Raw genomic sequence first — 22,540 nt, 5'->3', positions numbered from 1 at the left:
TCCGTTCCCGCTTTAAATATGAAAATCATAGTATGGAACGTTCGGGGTGCGAATAATGAGGAGTTTGTTCCTCATGCAAAGGATATAGTTGACACTCACCATCCTAATGTTTTTGTCTTCCTGGAAACTAAGGCTAAGTCTCAGCGTGCTCGTCAAGTGGTTTTGCAATTGGGTTTTTTTGACTATAAAGTTATTGAGCCTAATGGTCGAAGGGAGGGTGTTTGGATTTTTTGGAAAAATGGTGTTGATCTTCTGAAATTCTCGGATCAGGGCAATTTATTTCATGGTCTTTTTCATTTTAGTAATAACACTCCGGAAGTCATGATTACGGGTATGCATGCTTCGAGTGTTCCTAAGGAGCATCACTTGGATTGGCAACGTCTCAAGCAATCAATTCCGCCAAGTGATATGCCTTGGTTAATTTTGGGTGATCTCAACGAGGTTACAAGGCAATCAGAGAAGTCGGGGGGTCGCCCATTTAAAGCAAGTCAGTGCAAGGATTTTAAGGATTTCACAGATAAGGCGGGTGTGGTGGATTTAGGCTTTAATGGAGCTCCCTTCACTTGGACAAATACAAGAAAGGATGGTGCTCTCATACGTCAACGATTGGATAGGGCTCTCTCAAGTCTTTCGTGGCTTGATTCCTTCCCTCATACCAAGGTTTTACATCTTACTCACACTAATTACTCTGATCATTGCCCTTTATTAATTGATATGAGTAATCCCTCTATGAAAGGTCCATTCCCTTTACGTTGCAAAGAAGTATGGATTGAACACCCTGAGTTTGCCAATTTCTTTGTTAATAATTGGAATAATTCGAATAATAATTTTCTGTTAGGGCTAGATAACTTTCGAAATAGTATAAATTCTTGGAATTCGAATATCTTTGGTAATTTAAAAAATCAAAAAAGAAAAATTCTGGCTAGACTAGATGGTATTCAGTTATATTTATCCTCTGCTAATTCGAATTTTCTAAATAATCTTGAGCAACGCCTTTTAAGGGAATTAGAGGATATTCATAAAAAGGAAAGAATAATATGGGCGCAAAAGGCAGGAATTAATTGGTGTAAATATGCTGATCATAATACTAAATATTTTCATATTTTGGCTAAGATTAAAAAAAGTCAAGGAAAGATTTTAGCTCTTAAAGATAATGATGATGTTTGGATCAAGGATTGTGATAAGCTAAAAATTTTGGCAACTAATTATTTTATCAATATCTTTGAATCGAAACTGCCATCATATTTATCTTTCCAGAATATTTTTATGCCGAATTATACTCTTTCTGATCTTGATCGTTTGGCTATGTCTCGGCTTCCTTGTTTGGACGAGGTTAAGGAATGTTTATTTGGGATGAACCCAATGAAATGCCCAGGCCCTGATGGTGTGCAGCCACGATTTTTCCAGCATTTTTGGTCCGATTTGGGCAACTCAATGTTTAATTTTGTGCATGCTTGTTTTACTTCTTGTGAGGTTCCTGCTAGTGTTAATAAATCCTACATTGCCTTAATTCCTAAGATTGATAATCCTTCCAAACTTTCGGAATTTAGACCCATAGGTTTATGTAACACTAGTTATAAATTGATCACCAAGTTGATTTCGAATAGGATAAAGCCTTTTTTATCTAAAATAATTAATCCTCTTCAATCTAGCTTTATCCCGGGTCGTGGTATTGAGGATAATATTATTGTGGTTAAGGAGATTGCGCATGTTTTCAAGAAAGCTAAAAAAGGAAAAAATATTTGTGCTCTTAAGCTTGATCTCACTAAGGCTTATGATAGCTTAGAGTGGTCTTTTATTGAAAATACTTTGAAATTTTTTTGGCTTTCCTGTTAATTTGAGTAAACTGATCTTGAATTGCATTTGCTCTCCCAGTATCTCTGTTGTGTGGAATGGTGAAATTTGTGATTCCTTTTCTCCCTCCCGTGGTATTAGGCAAGGTGATCCTTTGTCTTCCTATATCTTTGTGCTCTGCTTAGAGAGATTGTCTAATATGATTGAGCATCATGTTGGTAGGAAACTTTGGAAACCAATTCGGATTACATCTTCTATTCATATGTCGCATATTTTTTACGCAGATGAGGTTTTCCTTTTTGGTAATTCTTCTAGTGACAATGTTAAAGAAATGATGTCAGTTCTGAATTCTTTTGGTGACATGTCTTGATTAAGGTTGAATCAGGCTAAATCCTCTATGATTTTTCCTTCTAGTATGAATCATTCGGTTAGAGCCAATTTAGCAAATTCTTTTGGATTTAAGTGTTCTACCTCTTTTGGGAAATATTTAGGGATTGAGATTAGCCCGAACAAGCTTAAACCTTCTCATTATTTCGGTCTTCTTGATAAGACTATGGATAGGATTAGGGGTTGGCAGGCAAAGCTTTTGAATCTCTCTGGAAGGTGTACTTTGATTAAGTCAGTTTTAAATTCCTACCCGGTCTATCATATGTAAACCAATCTCATTCCTAATACTGTTTTAGACAAATTGGAGCAAAGATGTAGGAAATTCTTATGGAACAAGGTTGACAATATCCACTATAGTCCTAGACTTGCCTGGAAATATGTTACTATGCCGCTTGCCGCGGGTGGATTAGGGATTAGGAGGTTGAGAGAGTGGAACGTTTGTTTTATGGCTAAGTTGGGGTGGACTCTTTTAAATAATCCTTCGAAGCTTTGGGTTAAAATTTTCAATGAAAAATATCTTAAAAATTCAGCCTTTTTTTATTGTGTTCCAAAACCTTCTCATTCACCAATATGGAGGGATATTCTTAAGGGTCGCCATCTTCTTGCTTCGGGTATGAGAATTGGAATAGGTACTGGTACTCTCACTTCCCTTTGGTACCATCACTGGGTTAGCACAACTCCTATTTCTTTTCTTATTACGTGCGCCATTCCTCCTTCTATGAGTCATTGGTTAGTTAGTGATATTATAAAAGATGGTGTTTGGAATTTGGATGGTATCAAGCATATGTTACCTGTGTCCCTTGTTGCTGAGATTTTAGCTACTCCCATCTCTAGAGTAACTAACCTTGATGATTTTATTCATTGGACTCTATCTAAGTCGGGTGAATTTACCATTAAATCAGCTTACCATTTTCTTATTTCTTCCTCTTATCACTCTTTTCCTTACTTTTCTTCGTGGAAATCGCTTTGGAAAGTGGCTGCCCCCTCAAAATACAAAATGCTTCTTTGGAATGTAGTCCACTCCATTCTTCCTGTTGCTGAAAAGTTGACGGTGTTTCTACCTTTTATCTCTCCTATTTGCGCTAGGTGTAACTTGTATATTGAATCACATCTTCATCTATTTAGGGATTGCTTCTCTTCTTCTATTCTATGGAAAGATATTTTTGCCAAAATCCATCTCCCCTCTAATTTTAACTTTCATGATTTCTTTTCTTTGGATTGGATTGATTGGATTAATTTTAATTTGGCTTTGGATTGTCATTGGAAAATGACATTTACAATAGCTATATGGCACATTTGGAAGCAAAGAAACACCGCGGTTTTTGATATGAAAATGTTTAATTCTCGAATTGTGTTTAGTCGTTTCATTATAGATTATCAATGTACTAATCATATAATGCAGGGCAAAGCACAGGTTGTTGAGAATCCAAGTTCCTCGGCTGTTCAGAACTCATGGAGTCCACCTCCAAAAGGTTGGGTCAAGCTTAACACGGATGGAGCTTGGACGGCTATTAATGTTGTTGCTGGAGGGAGTGTTGTGCGTAGAGATGATGACTCTCGGATCATGGGTTTTTCTAGCAAATACAACGCCATCTCAGCTTTTGCAACTGAGTTGTTGGCTGTTAGGGAAGGAGTTGCTATGGTCAAGCAACTTAAAGACAAGGATGTGGAGCTAGAGGTGGGTGCCCTCTCCCTTAGTGTGATGCTCAAAACAGCAGGTACCACGCTTCATCATGAACTAGCAGCGGTGGTGAAGGATATAGAGGAGGATATTAAATTCTTTGATACTTTTGAAATCCTCCATGTTAAGAGGAATAATAATGCTATTGCTCACGAATTAGCCCAAATTGGTTTAGTCATGAGCGTTGGTCACCGCCTTTACCTCACCTATCCTGAGCCTATTCTGCCAATTTTCAACGCGGAGCTTGCTGCTGTGGCGGCTATGAATGCTGATGACGATTCTGAAGAAGAGTAGTTGGTTGTATGGTTATCGTGGTAGTGTAATCTCTTTTGTTTTTCACTTTGGTTTAGTTGTGTTTCGATGGGGCACAGTGTGTATTAGTAGTAGGATCATTAATTTTCTGGTTAGTTTATGGTCCTATGTTAATAGCTATTTGTCAGCCCCTAATTTTGTGATACGGAATGGGGTTGCTTGCTTTGTTTGTAAAACTCTAACTAATTAATATATGTCGTCTTTTATGTGTTAAAAAAAAAAAAGCCAAGATATTACGTGTTCAAATTTCAGTAATGGCTTGTAGTGTTTGTAAACGTTATTTTATAAAGCTCATGATTTTCCTTCTTGTCTTACTGCTGTAGTACGACCATTATTCGTGATTAATTGTCACATTAAGGACTTGCCAGCCTTGCCTAAACCTGGTAAACGGGTCGTTTGGGTCGGGTACGGGTCGAGACAATTTCGGATCATTTAATATTCGGGTCGAGTCAATTCGGATTACGGGTCAGTTTTGTGTCAATGGTAATTCATGACGAGTTGGGTATCAAGTCAACACTTCGGGTTGAGTTGTGTTCAGGTCGGGTTGAGTTTGGGTCGGGCCGGGTCAGTTTTTGGATCTCATTGTCGAGTCATTCTTTATTTATGTCGATGTAGAAAATTTATAATATATTATAATTATCAATAGCTATTAAGTATAATAGTTGAATATTAATAATATATTCATTAGACAATATCAATAGTACTATATACACAAGACTATTTTGTTTCATATGTATGATCACTATAACAAGTGTTCCTAATCAAGTGAAATTCTTTATAAATTACGAGTACTAAATTACATGCATATTTCAACAATACTACACAAACAAGACTATAACGTTTATGTTATTCTCGATAAGTGTTTATTCGGGTAAAGTAATTGCTTTAAATCAGTTAGGTCATTTTGAGTATTTGTTAATTTTGGGCCAGATTGTTTCGGGTATAGTTCGGATCGCTTCGAGTTTCGGGCCTGTTCGGGTCACAATCGGGTCGAGTCACTTCGGATATCAGGTCAATTTCGGGTCGGATCAATTCGGGTATCGGGTCAACTTCAGTATCAGGTCAAATTCGAGTCAACTCCACTTCGAATTGGGTCGGGTCGGTTATGTATTCGGGTCAATTTCGAGTCACAGGTCGGGGCAGGTTAGAATTGTCAGGTCTAGTCTTGCCTAGTACGAGTCCGTTGTTGTTATGGGCATAAACCATGCGAGGATACATCTTTAGACCCGTATTTTTAACCGCACATTCCTCAATCACCATCTTATCTCACCTTTGCCTCTCGTCATCTCCACTTCAAAGCTCCATATCTAAAACTTTAGTGATTTGGAGCCTTAAAAATCTAACAGGCCCCAAATCACTTCCTTGGCAATAATTTACCTCCTAATATGTTTGCCGTTAATAATTATACATAGCACTGTCAAAACAGTTTGACAGTTCGGTTTTGGTTCGGTTTGAAATCGGTTCGGTATTAAATCGGGTCGGTTTGGAAACGGTTTAATTGTCTCACGGGTCGATTTTGGTTCGGTTTAAATAGTTATCGGTTCGATTCGGTTTCGGTTTATTCTTGAGCGGTTTTAATTCGGTTTCGAGTTGTAAACAGTCCGGGTAGTAAACGGTTCGGTGCAGACGGGTTGCGGTTTGTTAACGGTGCGGTGTAAACGGTTTTTATCCCGATTCAAACAGTTTCGGGTTGGAAACGGTTTCGGGTTAGAAACAGTTTGGTTCGTTTTTGGTTCAGTTTATAGCTGGTTCGGTTCTTTTTCGGTCCAATTTTTAACTGGTTCGGTTCTTTTTTGGTTCAGTTTATAACTGGTTCGGTTCTTTTTCGGTTCAATTTATAATTGGTTCGGTTCTTCTATGGTTTAACGTTATTCAGATTGGTTCCATTTCAAGTTTACTAAATTACGGTTTGGGTCGGTTTTCGGTTTCAAAAAATAAATTGTTTATCGAGTTGTTTGGATTTGGGCAGTTAAATGGTTTGGGTTTGAAATTTGATAGTAATTGCTAACCTTTTGCGTTCACATGTTTTATATAAAGTCGCGAATCATTTCATATTTAGGCATCATATTATAAACAAATTCTTATTGATTTTATAAATACATATTATGTTCTGTTTCAAGTTTAGTCATACTGATCTTACTAGTTTATTACGAAGTAGATTATAAGAGTTAGTGTATTAATGTATTATTGTTTTACAATTAGGTTATTATATGCTTCTTATTTAATCATTTATATACTACGCGCAGTATCATAGTCATGATTTGATGAGTTCTTGTGAAATGGAAATTTGCAATTTAATAATTCGATACTTGATTAGTCAACAAGACTGATAATTATGACTCGTTTATCATTATATAGTTTCATGAAATTATGAAGATATTACAAAGTATTTTGATTTGTATAATGAAAGAAAACAGTAATGACTAATTAACAAGGTAATATTGATTAGTTCAATCGATCATATGTACACATTATTAACACATGGCATCTAACTATCTCATAGTTAAATATTCGTATCATCGTTATTCGTATGTATTAGTACAAAGTTATAGACTCATGAGTGATCTTTTTAAATTTATCTATTTATACATTTTATTAATATAACGTTTTTATAATTTTTACGTGTATGAAAATAAAGATATACTAGTTGAGGTTTTAATATGTGTCTTGGGCACTGATCCCGATCAAATGGGGCAAAAAAATACTTAAGAATTGAGGGAATAATATTTTTGTAGATGAATATACAACATACAAACACACACGGATCACCACTATCAACCATAGATTAAAAAATCAATGGTTAGATTCTTTCTCCCACAACACACACGGATCACCACTCTCAACCATAGATTAAAAAATCAATGGTTAGATTTTTTCTCCCACAACACACACAAATCACCATTCTCAACCATAGATTAAAAAATCAATAGTTAGATTTACATGAAACCCTTTTGAAACCCTTTCACTCTCACTCTCACTTTACCACTCTCACTCTATTCTCACGGGCTTACGGAGTTACGGCGCCTCTCAGATCTCCCTCTCCGTGACATTCATTCTCACGGGCTCACGGTGCCTCCGTCTCCCTCATACATTCATTCACAGCTGCCAGAATACCAAACCTTGAAGTTGTCCTGATCTCCCTCTCTCTCATCGATGTTGTTGTTGCCCTAAATCTCCAAATCCAGGTATGAACTCTCTCTTTCTCGTACTTCTTGCGATGTTGTAGTGTAGAATTTGAGCTAGGATGTAGAATTCAGGTATGAAATTCTTAGTAACATGATTTAGCCAATTTATAATGGAGGAAGTATACAAAATATATATAACAAATTAAATTGAAGAATTATATAATTCACATGCAAGCACTCCAATTCTTAGCAATCAAACATTAATTTATTTAGGTATAGTAGCTTGTCGATAATATATCATGGTCATTGGCAAATGATATTTTTTGTTTCCATCGATTTTAATTGATATTTTTTGTTGGTATGAATTGTTTATTTTTTTATTTTTTTTATTTATATTTTGTTTATGTATTTCTTGTAATGCATGGCAATTGAAAATGTAAATTTGGGGATGAATGGATGATTGTAATAGTATATAAAAGATGGCCAAGTTGTTGATTTTATATATATAAATGAATAAATTGACTGAAAGTGTTGAAGAATGGGGTTTTGTTTATAAGGATATATAAGTTTAATTGTTTTAGGAATTGAAAATTAGAGTGAATTAGGAATTAAATTGACATAAAGTGTTGAAGAATGCTGTATATTCCATTAAATTATGTCCAGGAGCATTACTAGTCTATTATAAACTGAAGTTTGGGCCTAAATGTTGCTAAAATAATAATGCATCAAATTTCCCTAAAAAAAAAAAAAAAGTCTACAATTTGATGATCTGAGTCAATTGATTAAGGGTAATTGGTAACACACGAACATTCAAGAGACAGAATTGTACATATTTGAGATTATTAGAACATTGCCAATCATATATTCTCATTAATAAACTAATCCAACTTGCAAGAGTTTTTGGTTAGTTTTTAATATATACCATGTTCTTTGCTGATGAGTTGACATATAATGGAATATGGTTGCTCCACTACATCTACTTATGATGAAATGTGTTGTTTTGTTTCTGTTTTTTTAGTAATGGAGCAAGGGTATGGAAATTATGCTGCTCTATTCTGCTGATGTTCTATTCTACTGTTCTGCTGCCATGTCTGCTGCTCTTCTGTTCTGCTGACTGTTCTTTGTTGTTCTGATGTCTGCTGACTGCTGCTCTTCTGTTCTGCCGCTGCTGTTCTGCCATGTCTGATGTTCTGCCATTCTGCTGTGTCTGCTAACTGGTGTAATGTTCCTGTGGAAAAAAATTGCTAATGGACTTTGCTTGGTTTTGGGATTGTTATATTGAAGTGTTGTGTATTGAAGAATGAATTCATAGTTTTTGTTTGAGCTTGAAGAAATGAGTTAACACTCTACTGTTTTAGTTATCTCAGCAAATTTGCTGAGCTTAAGGATGTTGATTCAATGCTTCCGTTATAATGATGTATTATTCTCAATCCGTGGACTTGATTTATGTATTTACGGAAGTTTGTTATTTCATAGTTCTTATCTCTTATGATCATCTTGTGTGTGGGATAAAGTTGGGGACTTGGGGTAGGTGGGTAGAAAATTGTTTCATTTTATATTCAAGGCTGAATATAATTTTAGTTTATTTTTGGTTTAAGCATGGAAGGCCTGGCATTATAATTATGGAGTTTCCCATCTAGGATAACAGAGCAAACTAAGGGTTTTGACAACTGACATTCCAATAGAGTGTGACCAATGATGAACAGAAAACAACATCCTTAATCCATCACAGTGGGCAATGGGCAATGACAATGATTGATGGCAATGGGCAATGGCAATGATCCCTCCCAATTCCCTCTTGAAATATTGAAATTTGGCCTGCTATTAAAACATATGAGCATAACATGTGTCATATACAAAGTCTAGCCATCATATGTGTCATTGGCTATTCAAGTTCCTGTTTCTTTTGCTCGTAGTTCTTGATAATGTGGCTCTCAAGAAAAATTGATAAGTTTGGAATATATGCTAAATATATTCTAAGATTTCTAATATTTAATCCATTTAATTATATAAAAAAGTTTGTACTATTAAAAAAAAATAATAATTTGTAAACGGTTCGGTTTATAACCAGTTCGGTTTACAATCAGTTCGGTTTTTTAATGGTTCGGTGCAAACGGGTAGCAGTTTGCTAACGGTTCGGTGTAAACGGTTTTTATGCCAGTTTAAATGGTTTCGGGTTGGAACCAGTTTCGGGTTAGATACGGTTCGGTTCTTTTTCGGTTCGGTTTTCTTTCAGTTCGTTTTATATTTGGTTCGGTTCGTTAACATGTTCGGTTCTTAAACGGTTTAACATTACTCGAATTGGTTCGATTTTGGGTTTACTAAAATGCAGTTCGGGTCGATTTTCGGTTTAAAAAAAAAGGTTTTTAATCGGTTCAGTTTTCATTTGGGTCGGTCGGATTCGGACAGTTAAACGGTTTCGGTTTGAAATTTGACAGCACTAAGATAGACCATAGGAATATAGGATATATTGTTTCAAAAAAAAAAAAAAGGATATAGACCAAGATTATTAACACGTGTATCAAACTCAAGATAAATAAAGAGTTAAAAGTGAAAACAACGTCAAAATAAAACATTAATTTCAATTATATAAATTTCTGATAATAAATTTCTAAATATTGAGTGGTACTTTCTCTTTTTGGCTTGGTAAGGTTACTTATTTTGAGGTTACTTAGTCGGTCAATGGTTACTTATTTAGGGGTTGTTTGGTTCGCACAGGATAATCGAAATGGAATGAACAAAGAAAAAGAATCGGAATGGAATGAAAATCCCCCCAATTTTGCTGTGTTGTTTGTTTTGAATAACAAAGGAATGGAATGCCACCGGTCCAACCACGACACCACCACCACATTTTTTCACTTCCCACAATTTCCAGCCACCACCCAGCCACTCCACCACTCGTCGCACCTCCTCCACCACTCGCCACACCTCCCCTGCCCCTCGCCGCCGCTTTCCGCGCCCTCATAGATCTCCCCTCCCCAAAAAACCCTCCCCTAGCTCCGCAAAACCTTAAAAACAACTCCCTCTCCCCGTAAAACCGTCGGTCGACCCTCCCACCACCCTCGAAACCCTAGCGACTAGGGTTTCGAGGGTGGTGAGAGGGTCGGGCGACGGGTTTACGGGGAGAAGGAGTTGTTTTTAGGGTTTTTCAAGGGTTGTGGGATATTTTTGCGGGGGGAGGGGTGGGGTGGCGAGGGTCGAGGGAGGGGCGGCGATGGTCAGGGGAGGGGCGGCGAGGGTCTGGTATGAACGTGGGTTGGTTTCCCGATAGTGTTGGTAGGTAGGAAGGTGGTGATGTGGTGGTGTGATGGTGGCTAGGGAATGAGAATGGAAATACCTAGGGAGGTGGGGAATGAACTTAGAAGGATTTGGGAGAATGGAGGGGGTAAAGAGAATGGGGAAAGTCAGCTAACAAATAACAACATAGGGAATCAATCAAGATGGTTGATTCCCTTTTCCTTTAATGAATACCCTCAACCAAACGGTCCCTTAGTGGTTATTCAGTCAAGGTTTATTTCTGATTGAGCGAGGAACTTTTGAATAAGTAATCCTGGCAACACGTTGAGGCCAATAACATATGAAAACTTTTGATCATAAGCTAATACTCCCTCCGTTTTTAAATATATGCTCCACTTTTCTTTTTTCGGCCGTTTTTAAATACTTGATCTATATCCTTATTTGGAAAGCTTTTACAATATTTAATTCATTTCTCCAACCTAGTGGACCAACATAATTCATATTTTAATAATTTCATATTCTTTCTCCTCCAATTTTCTCCATTACTTTTGCTTCTCATAATTTTTTTATTCTTCCACCTACCCCATTACCTCCATATGTTATTACTTTCTTCAATTACAAAAGTGGTCACTATAAAAAAAATTTCTCACTCTAGAAATAGAGTTTCTCACTCTAGGAATAGAGTTTATCCAAAAAAGTGACTTTTGGTGGTGGCAGCCACCCAATTAGGTTCATTCCTTTTTGCTTTACCTAGCTTAAGCTCATCATTTCAATTTAGCGGCGAGTAGTACCTACGACTCCTCATTTCTAGCTAGGATTATCCCTGGGCTGCCACGTGGCTTTCTGTATTGGTGCCCCCTTTAAAGACCAATAGCTTTTAGATATGCAATCATTTACTAACTAACAGTGTTTTAATTCTTATTCTCTGTTCTAAGCTCCGTTAACCCTCACCCCTCTTTTTTATTCTAATTGTCTTCTAACGGCGTTATGAAGTTAACATAATCTGTCTTTGTTGCCGTTTCGTCTTACGGAGCAAGAATTGAATTACGGCAGCTGCTTTTGGTGTATCCAACGCTAATCTGCATGGAATGGACACCTCCTCCAAGACAAAATTAAATCGCCTCCTTGACAAGGTGGCTGCTATAAAAGAAACCACTCCGTTCTCTATCTTACCACTGTTCTTCTACTCTCTAATCTACTTCCCTTTCTCTGTTATTTTTGCTTTTCTCCTCCTTTTTCTTCTTAATCATGAGTAATCACAATCTTAATAGGCATAATATCAATAGAGCTGCTCCCTTAGCCGAGATTGAATCGTATAGGGTGCAAGGGAGCAGGTCCTTCTGGCAGCACTGTGTCTACGGGTATCTTATGGATTACCGCAGCTTTAGTCTTAACTCAATCAGCAGCTTCATAAACACCAAATGGAGAAAGAGAGGCCACATTGAGGTGTTTAAAATGAACGACCTCTATGTGTTTAAATGCACCAATGAGGATGACAAAAGGGAAATGCTTGACATGACAAAGGCGTGCTTCGATGGTGCTTTAATGGTCTTCTCCCCGTGGTGGCCTAATCAGGTGCCACGGACGGTAAGGTTTAGGCGTGCAAAATTTTGGATTCGCATCTGTGGGCAGCCATGTGAGTACCTTAATTCACACATGGCAGAGACTATAGGTGAGATGCTAGGCTTGCCCTACGCTATTGACTTTGAGCCAAGCTTCGTTCCTAGGAACGATTACCTACAAATAAATGTAATGATCAATTTAGGGGAGCCCCTAATTCCGGGTTTCTTCCTGAAATTGGACGATGATGCCATCATCTGGATTCAATTTAGGTATGAGCAACTATTCAAGTATTGCACACGTTGTGGTAGAATAGGCCACAAATACACTAGATGCACAAGACATGAAGACCTCATCAAAATTGACATCGATCACAAGATGATGGAGTACTTAAACAGGGGAATCCCAACCATGGAGACTGAGGAGGGTTTCTCCATGTTCAGCCTGGATTTGAGGGCTACACCATCATCGGAACGCACCATCACCACCAGGGTACGTCTAATCGAGGAGCCAGACAGACCACCTTCTCCAACCTTCAGAGCTTCCGACATCTTGGTGGACTTCGACCTGGGTATTCAGAATGGAGGAAGAACGGTGCTCCCAGGGAAACAATTTAACAGAATGGGAGCTCCATTTAGAGGTCCGGTGGTGGGAAGTTCAGGGGGCCCAACTCAGGTTTCTCCTCAAAACACCACTGCTGCAATGGAGGTGGAAGACGGTGGTGTGGCTCTGGGGGAAGTACTGAGGAATCAACCGGCCACTGGCGAGGCTGTTGCTTTAGGGGGCATCTCTTACCTGAACACCGCGACTGAAGATCCCTATCAAGTGGCGGCGGCGGCGGCTGTGACGGACCAGGGGGGAGCAGAACCACTAACTCCGGGACCCCATTCGGATCTGGATGTACCTCATTACGGCCCAGAAATTGAGAGAATCCGTTTTGATGTTCTCATGAGTTCGGCGATACATTCAAGAGTGGAATTGAATGACGAGATTGCTGCCAGACGCTTAGATAATTCGGGCTACAATCAGAGGTTTTTTGTGGAATTCGATGATCAGAATAATCCACGGGCTGTGGAAATTAGGGAACCAGATTCACCGGAGTACGACCCGATGGATTTTTAGGGAGAAGATGAGAATGATGCCTTCCCTAATGGTCAAATCCCAGAAGACCCCCTTAATCCATGGGAAAATGAAATCCAGATCGAGGTGGATGAAGACAACCAGCTCGAGGAAAACAGCATCGAACAAGCAGATCTTCTGAGTCAACCGCAACCTGGGATTAAACGACTTGAGGTAGTGATTGCTGGGAATAGGGATATGGAGACGCAAGCACCTTCTGAGACTATGTCAGATAGTGCTCTTTTCTTTAAAAAATGGGGTGAAAAGGATAGAAGAGGAATAAGGATGAAAAACAAGCGCTTCAAGAAGAGGAAGGAAAAGAGGCGGTTTAGATCTGAGCACTGCCCCCTTAAGAGAAAAGCTATTTCGGACCTTGATCTTGTCTCTATCGAATTTATAGATGAGATAGAAGATGATGCTGACTCTCTACTCACAAGGAAGAAGAAGAAAGGGAAAGGCACTTCTAGTGGATCACATGATGGCCCGTCCACTTTAAAATCTGGAGCCGGCCCAGGTCCATCTTTTGCTTTTGATGCCTGTCTTTCTATTGTTTACACAGGTATTGGGCTTGCGGTGGTTGACCTAAATCAACCACCTCTCGATCAGTGATTGGACTTTTATGGAATTGTCGGGGTATTAAAAGCCCAACAACACCGATAATTCCAAAGATTAAGAGGCTTGTTGGGTCTTTTGATCCGGATTTTATTTTCCTAACGGAAACTAAATGTAACTCGGTTTTAGTTTTTAATCGTTTAAGATGTCTAGGTTTTAATTTCTTTAAAGGAGTATATTCTAGGGGCTCAAGTGGTGGGATTTGGTTAGGTTGGAAAGACAAATCCATTTTCGATGTGGTTTTTGTTTGTGTCAATTTCCTCGTTGTAAACGTCAATGATATTATTAATTGGAATTGGAGATTGATTTTGGTGTATGGTGATCCTTGCACTTCCCTAAGAGGTGAAGTTTGGGATAGTCTTAATCAATGGATAAACCCCCTAATTGACTTGCCAATTGCTATTTTAGGGGATTTTAATCAAGTAGATTCTAATCTTGATAAAACGAGGCAGCACTCTTGTCTTATTAGGGGGGCCAACATCTTCAATGAATGGAAAATCCAAAATAATGTCCATGATATTACCTTCCAAGGGACAAGATTCACTTGGTCGAATGGTAGAGAGGGAGAGGATTTGGTCCTTGAAAGATTAGATAAAGGTTATGCAAACACATGATGGTTAAACCTCTTCCCACACTCAATCATAAACCACCAACCCATCCAAATTTCTGATCATGCCCCCATAATTTTCCAAACTCAACCTTCCCCTATTAAGAAAAAAAGTGGGTATAAATTGGAAAGGTGGAGCCTTAACTATGTGGACTGTCTAGAAGTAGCCCGTGAGAATTGGAATAAGGCCCATTCTGGTTCACCCATGTACACTTTAACTAGGAAAATTCAGCATACTAAACTAGGAATCAAAAGATGGAGTCTTGATAAAAGAAGTGAGTGGAATGGTGATTGGGATAGGTTCAAAAAAGATCTCTTAGAAGCACAATTACTTTTGGAAGAAAACGGGGAGATGGAGGATTTTCTAAGAGCTAGTAGCAAACTAAAAGAATACTCCAAGAACATGGCAATTTATTGGCGGCAAAGGGAAAAAATAAATTGGAATTATGCAGGTGACACTTGTTCACGATTTTTCTTTAATTTTGTTAAAGGAAGGAGGGCGAGAAATTGCATTGAAGGCATTAAAAATGGAAACGGGGAATGGATATCAGAAAGGGAGGAAATTGGGAATATTGCAGTGAGCTACTTTCGTCAACTCTATGATTGTAATATCCACGCCTCATCACATAATAGGGAGATTGAAATTGCTCAAGGTTTAAAAGGTATCACAGCTTCCCTATCAGAAGACCAAAAGGACTGGCTCTCGAAGCCATATTCCAGACATGAAATCAAGAACGCCTTATTTGCAACGAAACCATGGAAGACACCGGGGCCGGATGGGATACCAGCAGGGTTCTATCAAAAGAATTGGGCCTGGGTCCAGGAGGATGTTATAAAAGCGGTTCAATCGGCCCTCACTTCAGGTAACCTCTTGAGAGAGTTCAATTTTACTAACATTGCCCTAATCCCAAAATGTGACTCTCCGGAGACTATGGATAACATGCGGCCTATAGGACTTTGTAATGTGATTTATAAGATTATCTCAAAAGGCATTACTAACAGGCTTAGGAGAGTGATCAATGATTTGGTTATCCACCTCCAAAATGCCTTCATTCCTGGGAGGGCCATCTCGGATAACATTTTGCCCCACGAATTGCTTGAAAATATTAGGAAGACCAAGAAAGGGGTGAGGGGCAAAATTGTCATTAAAACTGATATGAGTAAAGCGTATGATAGAATCAAGTGGGATTTTCTTGAATGTGTCTTATGCAAATTTGGAATACCTAGTTTGATGGTAAAATCCATAATGTCTTGTGTTTTCTCGGTTTCTTTCTCGGTTATCATTAATGGGTGTACTCAAAAGCCTTTCAAGCCAAAATGTGGCCTCCGTCAAGGTGACCCTTTATCACCTTACCTATTCATTTTGTGCATGGAAGCTCTCTCAGGTCTTATTAGAAGAGAGGAAGCCTTGGGTAACATTGCAGGGTTGAAGGTAAGCCAAAGAGCTCCCAGAATTAGTCACCTCTTTTTTGCGGATGACTCGGCATTCTTTCTTCAAGGTAAAGAAAGTAATGTGGCAGCCCTAAAGAATGTGCTTGATATTTATTGCATGGCCTCTGGTCAAGTTATTAGTCAAACAAAGTCAGTGCTCCTTCCTAGTCCGAACTTAGAGGATCAGGTAATTAACAAGTTCAGCAGTATCTTAGGAATTAAAAGAAGTAGTAAATTTGGAATTTACTTGGGAATTCCAGCAGATTTTGGTGCCAACAAGAGGGAAATTTTTGGGTTTATGGTGGATAAAGTGAAAGAAAGATTAAATGCTTGAAACTCCATTTTTCTGTCTAACGCAGGAAGACTAACTCTCATAAAATCGGTTCTTTCTAGTCTAGGGACAAATGTTTTCTCCGTATTCAAGTGCCCTGTGGGGATTCTCAAGAAAATAAATAGTATAGTTGCTAAGTTTTGGTGGTTGGGTAATAGGGATAGCAAAGGGGTGTACTGGAAAAGTTGGAGACATCTCACTGCCCCAAAGGAAGAAGGGGGACTTGGCATACTTGACGCTCGTTTATTTAACCAAGCTTTGCTTGCTAAGCAGGGTTGGCGCATTATAAATAATACGGATACAATGGTTAGCAAGGTGTTTAGCGCCAAATATGGTATTTGTAAGACCACCCTCTTTGATAACAACTGGTGTGCTAGGAAGTCAGGCTCGTGGGGATGGGAAAGTATTGAGTGGGGATTACACTTGCTAAAACATGGCAGCTCGTGGTCCATAGGGGATGGGTGCATAGCGAAAATTCACCACCCATGGATTCATGGTAAGAAGCCTATTTGGAGGATACAAGATGTGATCTCGACTGCCAGCGTCTCCTCCTTGCTTGACAGAAGTGGAGGTTGGAATATGACCGACTGCAAGGTGCTTTTCGAAGAAAATACAGTAAAGGAGATATCCACCGTGGGTAACCTGACCCCTGGGATCGAGGATCTGATTATCTGGGATAGCGACAGGGGAGGCAATTACACTACTCGGGGAGGGTACAACCATTTATACAGAGTAAATTGCACACCTGCTCAGCAAACTGAGGTGAATGTGATAAATTGGAAGAAAGTTTGGAAGCTTCCTGGCAATCCTAGACAAAAAATTCTGATCTGGAAAATTCTCCAAGGTGCGCTTCCAGTTGGAAGTGAGAGAAGGAAAAGGGGATTGGGGCTGAATCATTCCTGCGTTCTATGCCATAATGATTCTGGAAGTGACCATACAGAGCTGGAAACCTTGGAGCATCTTTTCCGTGATTGCTCTTTTGCAAGTCACATATGGAGAGGTAGTGCACTGGGCATTAGCGTATTTCAGCAAGCTAACGTTCCAATAGCCAATTGGATTCATAATTGGCAACGGCTCTTATGTGATAGCAAGAGAGGTCTGCAGGGAAGCTATATCCTTTTCCTAACAGTTTTGGAAAGCATTTGGGAAGCGAGAAATGACCTGATCTTTAGGAAAATAAAGCAAAATGCAGGAACCACAATTAAGAAAATGGAGCATAAATTGGCAGCTTATAGATCAATCCACAGCTCCAGTGATGTGGTTGATTCGACTGAAGCTGATCATAACTTACCCTTGGGTTTTGAGGATGGAGCTGGAAAGAAGAGAACAGTACGGCGGAACACTAAGGTGCAGCTAATTGTAGGAAAGGGTGAGTGCAGAATGGCAGCTCTGGAACTGAAGAAAGCAGGAAACAAATATCACAACACTGGGAACTGGGTGTTGAAAACTTTAGATGGCGTTGTATATCAAGGAAAAACCGCCCAACATCATGCTAACAGTGTACCCATTACCCTTGATTTACTTTTTGCAGGTATTAGCTCGGCCTTGGAGAGAAAACAGAGGCACTTATAGGTTACAACACAGGACACCGGAGCAATCAAGTGGATACAAGGAGATTTAACAGGAGCCATTCATGCTAGGAGGAAATTACAGGAACTCTTATCTTTAATTCTTAATTTTCACTGCTTTAGCATTCAATGTACTAAGGCTACTGGGGACTAGGTGCCCTTTTTCTCAGCTGTAAAAAAAAAAAAAAAAAAAAAAAAACGGAGGGAGTATACCATTACTCATACAAGTGATAGAAAAAAATCCCTGTACGAGGTTATTATTTACTCAATACATTTTTTCAAACTAAGTAGCAATTGTGTTGCAAGAAATAGCTGATAATCTTTCTTTGAAAAAACAAAAGTAGTTGATAATCTTGTTACGAGTACTAACAAAATGAAAAAAAAAAACATGATAGAATATTAATGTTCAAGAATAAACCTCTCAAGTGTCACCACATATAAGTGTCTCACATTGGTTGAACAGAGAGAGTTACACACTTTATAAGGCTAAGGGACTCTCCTCCTATTGCCATATAGTTTTGGGATGGAACCTCCTTTGATCTTGTGAAGTGAACTCTCTCTCTTAGTTTGCGGGTGCGGCTCACACCCGTATTTAATTTGGTATCAGAGCCAGACCCATGATATGGGACCTTAAATGGCTAAAATTCACTAGGTCAAGAGTAGGTACATGTGAGAGGAAGTGAAGAAACACTCTAGTCCGAAAAATCACATGAGACAAAGTTAAAAGGGACGTTACATGTAGGGGGGGTGTTGAAGAATAAACCTCTCAAGTGTCACCACATGTAATTGTCCCACATTGGTTGAAGAAGAGAGAGTTAAACACTTTATAAGGCTAAGGGGATACTCCTATTGGCATATGGTTTTGGGATGAAACCTTCTTTGATCTTGTGAAGTGAACTCTCTCTCTTGGTTTGCGAGTGCGGCCCAGACCCGTGTTTAACAATTAAACATAACATGGTATCAAGCCAGTGGACACAAAGAGTACGGTTTTAAATCTCATATATACCTCACTTTTAAGTGGAATTTTTTGCACAGGGTATTTAAACCTAAATGAATCTTATGTGAGGAGGAGTGATAAAATATAAAACATATCTTTGGGCCTCAATCATGAGCTTAATTTTTTTTTTCTTCCAATAGTCCTTTAACAAAATACATAATAATTCAAATTTTTTTCTACTTTTCCATAAAAGCCATGTGCATATTCTTTTTTATTGATGTGGTACATGCAGAGATAAGCCATGCGACTATTCTTTTTATTGATGTGGTACAAAGACATGAAATATTAGGTATCCTGCATTGATGAGTTAAGATGTTTAAAACCAAAGATCTTACGGAAAGACTTGCGTGGACCTGATCCACAATAATGTTATTGTAGACCCGATATTTATACACACGCAACTAACATTATATTGAACATAGTGACCCTTAGTTTTGACATAGTAACCTTAATTTTAACATAGTAACCTTTTAAAACAAATATAACGTTTAATATTATTGTGAACTTAAAGTACAACGTTATGACCCTAATGTTAACATATTGACCTTTATTATTCATATTAACCGGTATATAAAATATATCGTTAAAAAAATTAACCTCTTATAGTCTATATATTACCAAAATGACTTTTATTTCAACATAGAGACCTTTTTTCAATTATAGTGACCTTTTTTTTTTAACTAATAAATTAGTGTGAACCAGGTCCATTTAAGAATTTGTAAAGATCTTATAGGAATGAATATATGTAGACGTGGCGTCAAGATTATTTGTAAACGTGGGCGCCAAGAAAAATTATGATGATTGATGAATGTAATTATGGGAGGAAGTCCACGCTAATAATTATTCTCAGTCATAAATCACAATTATAAGTGCCCATTACCACTTCTAGATCTCATCATTACAGGAAAATGCTTTTTGTTTTGTTCCTGACCTGCTTAGGCTGGCTAGGTGGTAATGAGTGGTTTCCTTGAATCCTTGACAAGTTAATAGACTTGCTTACTTACTGACCGAATGAAAAAGTAATAGCTAAATATTTTAGGAAAAATAAACAAAAATAATCCGAACTACTCTTTAACTTAGAATAAACCAAGATATAGGGGGTAGTTGCTAATATTAGTTTAGGTAAGTAAGCAACCTGCTAAACATATGTTTAGGGCCCACTTTCAACTTTTTAATTGCATTTACTCTTAATTTCATTTTTTTGATTCATCTTTCCAAAAATAAAACATGTACATACTAGGAAGCAGGGGGAATGAGCAGTAAGTGCGGTAGTACATGCAATGTAATGGATGTGTGTAACTCATTTGAATTGAAATGAACAAGAATTACGTTGTACTTCTGAAAATTTCATAACATTGTATTATGCCTTGATAATTTCATCATTCCAAAATTTCAACTTCTAGAAGGGCATAAAAACTAACCTTACATATCAAAATTCATAACAAAAGAAATGTGATCTTATAAAATGATCTAACAATTCCAGTCAAAATGATCACATACAAAGATCAAAATTACATAACCCAAGTATTATTAATGTAAAGATTGCACACTACCATCAGCATTGAATAATACTCCACTCCCAATAGGCATATTAGTTCTTCCACCTGTCCTTCCACCACCCCTTCTAGCTCCACCCCTGCTACCACCACGTACATCACCACTTCTTCCACCACCTCTACTACCCCTCCCCCCTCTAATCACCCTTCCTCCTCTGCCAGTTTTCGAAGGCTCTGCAGTGGCATTGTGGTGTGTTGGTTCAGTTAAAAGTCTTAAAACCACCCCGATGTTAGCATACTTTTTTGGCCTCCCCCTTTCTCTCTTAGCAACAGTCTCCAAAGATTAAATGTTGTCTTTGTCAGGTTACTTCCTTTTATTGTGATTTTTTGACTTGCAATCACTACATTCCATCTCTATTCCATGCTTTGTTAGCTTTCCCTTTTTCTTAGGGTCCTCCACAGGATGCTTCCTTCTGTTTTTCCTAGGCCTCCCAGGTCCTATTCTAATTGGTGGTGGATCAAGTGGAGCAACAACGGTAGGTCGGTGTCTCTCTTCTGGACATGGATTAATTGAACCACTATAAATTTTTAGATAGGTTTCCTTGCTATACCAATCATCAACCCAATCTTCAGCATTTTTATGCATAAGAAAAATACAACTTATGGCATAACAACATGGAATTCTAGTCAAATTCCATATTTTGCACGTGCAGCTTCTAGCTTGTAAATCAACTGTCATGGAGTCCAGCCTGTGGTTCACTTGGAACTGATGTATGTTAGAAGGTAGTGCACTACAGTAGTCAACTTCAGCCTTCTCTTTCTCCAGTTTATCTGTAACTCTTGGACATATTTTATTAGTCCATTTTTCCAGAGCATTTCTTTTTAACACCATTCTTTGCATGAGAGCTGCCCTTATATCTTCAAGCATGTCTATGAGATGTTTATTTCGTGCATGTATGATATACCCATTCCATGTTTCAGCCATGTCACTTAAAATTACATTACACTTTGTTGTAGTCTTCACAAATGCCCTGCAAAATAAGTTGGGATTGTGTTTGTTGAATGCAATTACAGCACCGGGGGTTGACCTCCTCCATCTCCTCTAAAGCATCTTTGTAATCTGCTTCGTTGTATGCCTTTGCAGCTTTCCAGAACATTGCTTTCATCTTATCACCCCCAAATTCCCTGTGCCATTTTGCAAAAATATGTCGACTACAATGTTTATGCTCGGCTTTAGCAGTCAATATACCCTTCATAGAAAACAACTTACAATGCATAAATTATTATTTGAAAACAAATGAAAGTATAAATATATAATGATTGTAAGAATTTTTTTTTTTTTTAAAAAGAAAAGAAAGCAAACAAAAAGAAGAAGAAAAAAGTGTGATGTGTGAAAACCTGATGCCCACCTGAAATAATTGTCCAGCCATCACCATCTGCTTCTCCAATTGCCTTCTTCAAATGTTTGAGAAACCAAGTCCAAGAATCCTTTGTTTCACTGTCCACCACTGCCCAAGCAAGAGGGTACATTTGCTCATTTCCGTCTCTACCCACTAAACTCAAGAGCATGCCCCCCAAAAAGGTTTTTAAGAAACATCCATCTATACAGAGCACTTTCCTACAACCATTGATCCAACCTTGCCTAACACCATCAAAATAGAAAAATACCCTTTGGAATATGGGTGGATCTGTGGTTTTGATTGTCTTAAGCTTGAAGTAGCTGTTGGGGCTTGATTGTTTCAGAGCTGCTAAATACGCACCTAGCTTGGCATAATGTTCTTTCATTGATCTGTGAAGTAGCTTATGAGCATAGTACTTCACCTTGTAAGCAAATGGAACTTTCACTAAAACTTTGTAAGCAATCCTAATGGTTTTTACAATTTCTTTTGCAGGCCAATGTGGCCTCGATTTAAATAATTCTAGAAGTTGTTTTGTGATCCAGGTTGACTTTAGCTGTCGATTGTGTTGAGGGTAAAAATACCCCGTATACGTGGACCAATCCCACAGTGACACGTGGCCCAATTATGGGGTGACACGTGTCACCACGGGAAGATGCCACGCAATCCAGAGTTCTTAAGGTCTCAGGCCAATCCCATAGTGACACGTGGCCCAGTCATAGGGTGACACGTGTCACCACGGGAGGATGCCATGTGTCTAGGCAAAGTGATCCTTCTAATAATCAGCACGCCAAAAAGCCCTAACAACGTCAGGCCCAAATCCCGAGAGATGACGCTGAAAGCCGCAAAACGGCGCCTCCAGAGGGGCACGTGGCATTCGCTGATT

The 22,540-nt window shown here is 38.5% G+C and overlaps 2 protein-coding genes and 1 long non-coding RNA gene across 3 annotated transcripts; 2 read left to right on the top strand and 1 right to left on the bottom strand.

Moving 5' to 3' along the window:
* On the top strand, positions 1-4,384 carry LOC145611925 (uncharacterized). Its single transcript, XM_081667308.1, has 2 exons — positions 1-660; positions 3,584-4,384. Exons 1-2 carry the CDS (start codon positions 19-21, stop codon positions 4,154-4,156), a joined length of 1,215 nt encoding a protein of 404 aa, XP_081523434.1. The 5' UTR covers positions 1-18; the 3' UTR covers positions 4,157-4,384.
* Positions 4,385-7,023: 2,639 nt separating this feature from the next.
* On the top strand, positions 7,024-8,794 carry LOC145611919 (uncharacterized). Its single transcript, XR_014106493.1, has 2 exons — positions 7,024-7,359; positions 8,318-8,794. It is a non-coding gene; the product is annotated as an uncharacterized LOC145611919 (long non-coding RNA).
* Positions 8,795-20,291: 11,497 nt separating this feature from the next.
* LOC145624873 (uncharacterized) lies at positions 20,292-22,042 on the bottom strand. The gene is made up of 4 exons (XM_081677958.1): positions 21,656-22,042; positions 21,335-21,507; positions 20,660-21,288; positions 20,292-20,491 (listed from the first exon to the last, which is right to left on the bottom strand). The coding sequence occupies exons 1-4, from the start codon at positions 22,040-22,042 to the stop codon at positions 20,292-20,294; spliced, it is 1,389 nt and encodes a 462-aa protein (XP_081534084.1).
* Between the last annotated feature and the right edge of the window lie 498 nt (positions 22,043-22,540).

The sequence above is a fragment of the Chenopodium album genome, chromosome 3 (assembly GCF_948465745.1).
Source record: "Chenopodium album chromosome 3, dcCheAlbu1.1, whole genome shotgun sequence".
Classification (NCBI taxonomy): Eukaryota; Viridiplantae; Streptophyta; class Magnoliopsida; order Caryophyllales; family Amaranthaceae; genus Chenopodium; species Chenopodium album.
This window is presented reverse-complemented; position numbering and strand designations above follow the sequence as displayed.